The sequence below is a fragment of the Oryzias melastigma genome, unplaced genomic scaffold (genome assembly GCF_002922805.2).
Source record: "Oryzias melastigma strain HK-1 unplaced genomic scaffold, ASM292280v2 sc00274, whole genome shotgun sequence".
Taxonomy (NCBI): Eukaryota; Metazoa; Chordata; class Actinopteri; order Beloniformes; family Adrianichthyidae; genus Oryzias; species Oryzias melastigma.
This window is the reverse complement of record NW_023416900.1, coordinates 181343-186572: the sequence shown is the minus strand read 5'-3', so window position 1 is coordinate 186572 and position 5230 is coordinate 181343. Positions and strand designations below refer to the sequence as shown.

General features: G+C 46.3%; 1 protein-coding gene across 1 annotated transcript in view; it reads left to right on the top strand.

Moving 5' to 3' along the window:
• Nucleotides 1–1111: 1111 nt before the first annotated feature.
• The window catches only part of etv5a (ETS variant transcription factor 5a), a gene marked incomplete in the record, with an annotated part of 7557 nt that continues 3438 nt past the window's right edge, over nt 1112–5230 (top strand). Inside the window, 6 exon segments of the mRNA XM_024263960.2 lie at nt 1112–1332; nt 2596–2716; nt 2791–2872; nt 2946–2993; nt 3072–3122; nt 5015–5138. Of these exon segments, the coding sequence (XP_024119728.1) occupies nt 2669–2716; nt 2791–2872; nt 2946–2993; nt 3072–3122; nt 5015–5138 (353 nt within the window).

The window sequence follows — 5230 nt, the reverse complement described above, 5'->3', positions numbered from 1 at the left end:
TGAAATATTAGCTTAAAGTTAAAGTTAAAGTCCCACTATTTGTCACGCACCTAGGTGTGTGAAATTTGTCCTCCACATTTGACCCATCCCCTGGGGGAGCGGTGAGCTGCAGACACAGCCGCGCTCAGGAACCATTTGGTGGTTTAACCCCCCAGTCCAACTCCTTAGTGCTGAGTGCCAAGCAGGGAGGCACTGGGTCCCATTTTAGTCTTTGGTATGACTAACTCCAAAATGGACAAAAAAATCTAGGTAAATGCCAAAATAGTCCAAAAAGCTAGCATTATGCTAATTTTTAAAACTTAAAAAAACATATTTTTAACACAATTATGAAAAATAAAAAGGCAGGAATATTATTCTAAAATACACAAACTTAAACCTTAAATAACGTTCAACAATACTCTCCATAAAAATTTATTTTGTCAAAATTATACAAGTTAGAAATGAGCACAAGATAACATTGGGTCATTAATAACAATAAAATAAAATGATCTGGAGGGCCCGATAGAATTACCCGGAGGGCCGGATCCGGCCCCTGGGGCTTGACTTTGACATGTGTGTTGTATGGCATCTTTCGTTTTGTTTTTTACAGTATTTATTTGATTGTTAAAAAATGCAATATAGAATTTAGTATTAAAATGAAAAGTCATTTTACTAACATTTTTTACTTTCAGTTCATTCATAAATTAGAAGTTTCATCTCATTTAAATTTTGGCTCCGTTTTCCTAACAAGCTTTAAACAAGACTGATAAAAGAAAATATGGTCATCCATGTGTTGGATCCGTGTCTGCAGAGACTGAATGCTCCTAAATAGCTCATGTCAATACGCTTTTCTTATCCATCCACGTAGGTCTTTCTTCTCAGAGCTTCTAAATGTAACTTCCAGGGCTTCGAGAGCGCACAGAAAGCTTCCCGACGGCGTGACGCCATGACACCCTGCCACGCAGATCACGCAGCGCTGATCCTCGCGCGCTGCTGGCCCTTTAAAGCGCTCCGTGGAGCGGGGCTTGAAAAAATGTGAATGAAATCCTGCCATTCATAAAAATAGGCTTTCGTCGAACCCTGATTGGTTGAGTGTCGCTGTCGACATAAAACATGAGCCGACGAACCGCTATTGGCTGCGCTGTTGAGTGACACCTGAAACCCACCAATCAGCGAGCGTCTCGGTGTGCGCTCGAGCTCAGGGCAAAACTGAGGCGAGCATCAACGAAGCGCTCAGTCAAGTTTTGTGTTTCGGTCGGAGAGCCTCGGTTCTCCAAAGTTCTCTGTTCTGGTTCCTCTGGTGGATTTTAACAGGTTTCCGTGGAACACCAACACGTTCAGCGCGTGCTAAAGGTAAGTTGGACGGCGAGAATTATTTTAAAAGCTCGTTTTTTATATCTAGTTTTTTTTTCTTCGCCTAATTTTCAGTGCGCCATTTTTAAAAACAGTATTTACTTCAGAAAACCGCAGAAGGTCGACGCTCGCGCGCTACAGGGACTGAATAATGTGAGTGTATGTGGGTCCAGGTTAAGTGCGCAGTCGCTGGTTTGGCTTATCGCGGTCTGTTTGTGATTTTATGAATGGACCCCCCCCCCCTCTCTCTGTTTTTCCACACGGATCGAGTTTCACTTCATTGAGAAAAACAGGGGAGGGCACATGGGTGGGGGGAGGGGCGGGAGGCAGTGTCGCGTGAACTTCGCCCCCCCTCCCCCTGCTTGTTCCAGACCGTTTTCCGAAGGTGAAGCGACAAACTTTTCCAGGTTTTTGTGCCGTTCCGTGAAGTGTTTCCGCCTGACTTTCTGTGTTTGTGTTGCGTTCACGGACAATGCCGTGGCTTGTATTTTTCTAACGCGCTGTGATGACGATGATAAACTTTTCAGCAAAGTTGAAGTGTCGGGTGATATTTAGCGATTGTCTCCGTTGATGCTTGGTTGTAATATAACATCTGAAGAACCATGAAGGCAGCTCTCACTGTGGGTTCTTGCCTGGACAGAAGCCCCTCCCCCTGACTACAGTGAACTGTAATGTAATTACTGCCCAGCAGCGATCCTTTATGCATCATCCATTATCAGTGAACAGAGGAGTGAGTCATATCACTCTGTGGGGAAAAAGCGGCGCCGCTCTCACTTTGAATATAACTTTATGCTGCTGTTCATCTTCTGCCGACAACAACCGCCTGGAAGACTCAGACCAGTTCCTGCAGACCTGACGGGAGCTTTGGAGTCCCCGACTGGCTCCTGCAGGCCTGACGGCAGCTTTGGAGTCCCAGACCGGCTCCTGCAGACCTGACGGGAGCTTTGAAGTCCCAGACCGGCTCCTGCAGACCTGACGGGAGCTGAGGAGTCCCAGACGGGCTCCTGCAGACCTAACAGAAGCTTTGGAGAGTCAGGAGTCTGAGGAAGTGATTGACTCAAGGTCTTCAAGCAGATTAGCCCTGAAAGCAGAGAGTCAGTTTATGTAAGAGGGTTAGTGTTGATGGCGCCTCCATGGACGACCACGCCGCCTTCCAGGCTGTTTGTGTGGGAAATAGGCTTCAGATGCTGGCTGTGATGATGATGATGTGGGCGTGAACATTGAATGGAGGTGGAGCTCAGTGTCTCTCTCTGTTGTGTTTAGTGACCCGAGGACAGCTGTCGCTTTAAAGCACACGCCTTCCCCTCCCCTTCACTTGTGACCCCCATCAGATAACATGGACACGTTCTACGACCAGCAAGTCCCCTTCGTGGTTCCTCCTAGTGTAAGTCAAACGTGGCGCTGCAGGTGGAGGCGTGGCGGCTGAGCTTCAGACTGACGTTCCCGTCTCTCTTCCAGCAGCAGACGGCCGCCATGGACGGCGCATCTCCAAACAGGAAGAGGAAGTATGTGGAGTCGGAGCTGGCTCTGGACACAGAAGGTAAAGCAGTGATGCGAGCTGCAGTTGTGTTTGGGTTCCTCTGAGCTAACGGGTCCTGGTTCCTGTCCTGCAGAACTCTTCCAGGACCTCAGCCAGCTGCAGGAGATCTGGATCGCTGAGGGTGAGTTCTGCGTGCTGTTTGTGTGTAGATGTTTGACTGAACCGGGTCCGACTGATGTTCTCTCCACCTGCTCCACAGCCCAGGTTCCTGACGACGAGCAGTTTGTTCCAGACTTCCAGTCGGACAGCTGTGAGTACCTGCACTGTCTGTTTGGGAGTGGGGTGGTGCGCTCTGATCTGATCAGGCCGCTCCCCCCCCCTCTTCCGTTTGAGTGTAATCAGCCTGTCGGTGTGTGTAGGGGAGGGGGGGATGTCACATGAGCCGGGCCCCTAATCTGATTTTCCACTTTCCTGCACGCCGCTCTGCTGCAGCTGAGCGTGCTGGATGCCAGTGCTCCTCGCAGCTCACAGAAATCCTGCAGGTTATTCTGGAGGAGGGGGGTCAAATCCAGAAGGGGGGTGGGAGGTGGAGATGGGGTGTGGTCCCTTCAGTGGGTGCAGAAAGTTGCTGCTGTTAGTTTAGTGTGGTTCGACCGCTAATGTTAGCTTGGGGAATTGAGGGGCTGTAAGCTAGCAGGAGAGAGTGTAAATAAAGGGATGATGGGAAATGAGCACAGGCTTAGGCCCAATCTGAATTCTCCAAACAGAGAGTTATGAAAAAATAGTGTCTCATATTTCGGAGATCACTTTCGTCGATGACGTCAACAATAATCACCAGTCTTCTAGCTTTAGTGCGGAGCTTCCAGCGTTTGAATATATATAAAAATAGCGGTTTTATAACTTTAAAAAGGTCATGCTACCACAAAAAGTCATTACTTACATTTAAATGTAACCACGCAGTTTAGCCTCGCGACGGAGGACTATATATCCCTCCGTCTGGAGGGTTGGATTAGGAAAAAAATATCACGGACACACTAGCACTAAAATTCCCCTTTAAATGGAGGGGAAGGGAAGAATTCGGATGGGGCCTTACTCTGCTAGGGCTTCCATGATTAGTCGACTTATCGACTATTAAAATAGTCGACGACAAATTTAATAGTTGATTAGTCTTTACTTAACATTATACAAATTCAGAGTGTAGTAAAGTTGAAAGGTATAATAACATTCTGCTAGCTTTTTGGACTATTTGGGCATTTATTAGGGTTTTTTTAGACTATTTTGGTGTTTAGCTAATATTTCAGCTACATGCTAGCTATTTTGGCTAATTTAGACTTTTTTCAGTTGTTTAGGCTATTTTGGCATTTAACTAATATTTTAGCTGGCTATCAGCTTCAGTTTTTCAGCTTTCAATTCAGCATCTTCCGCTATCAGCACAAGCGTCTTCAGCAGCCAAATTCAGCTTACAGCACTCACACCAGCATTATCACAGGTAATGCTGGATATCTAGATTTACTTAGTTTAAAGCTAATGATGGTTAAGATTTGTGATTTGCACCCATTTTGTGCAAGACCCAATTAGTCGACTAATTAGATAAAATAACATCTGATTAGTCGACTATATAATAAATATATAAAATAATTGTTTGTGGCAGTACTTTACTCTGCCCCAACAGCCATAGTTAAATTTCTAATAAACTCCTGCTGCTCTGCAGAAACTTTGTCCTAGAAAACAACTTTTTTTTTTGTCTAAAAAGGTCAGAATCATCATTAAAAACTCCACTGGGAACACTTTGAAAATGGATCAGAAGATAATCACAGTGAGACTTGTGAGATGTTAGAAACCCTTTTAATGAGCATTTAGACGTGCTTCCTGTTTATATTGTTTATCCTCCAGGTATTACATGATTAGCATAAATCAGAAAGGAAGCAGGTAAAAAAACAGAAAGTTCTGATGAATTTCTCATTAAATTTGCGAGTCGTGACGTTGACCTGAGGAAACGCGTCTCCAGACCTAGTGCAGAATAAAGCCAGTGATCTTCTGTCCAATGTATGTTGTTGATGGATGTCTGATGTAAACACAAACATCAGACCAGAATGCTGAGATGATGGCGAACCGGTCCGGTTGGCGTTAGACGCCGCTTCTGGGGGAGTCCGGTACTGGTTTCTGCTCTCATGATTTGGCTCCCTGTCATCTCCTCTGCAGTGATGTTTCACGGCCCTCCTCCAGCCAAGATTAAACGGGAGCTGACCCCCCCCAAAGAGCTGTCCCCCTGTCTTCAGGACAGGACCCCCACGTCCTTCAAAGAGAAGTGCCTCTACAGCTACAGGTAAGTTTGGCACAGGTGTGCACGGGCATCACTGCGCCCGCTCCAAATAACCACGCCTCCTCTTCACCCTCAGTGCCTGTGACCGGAAGCCC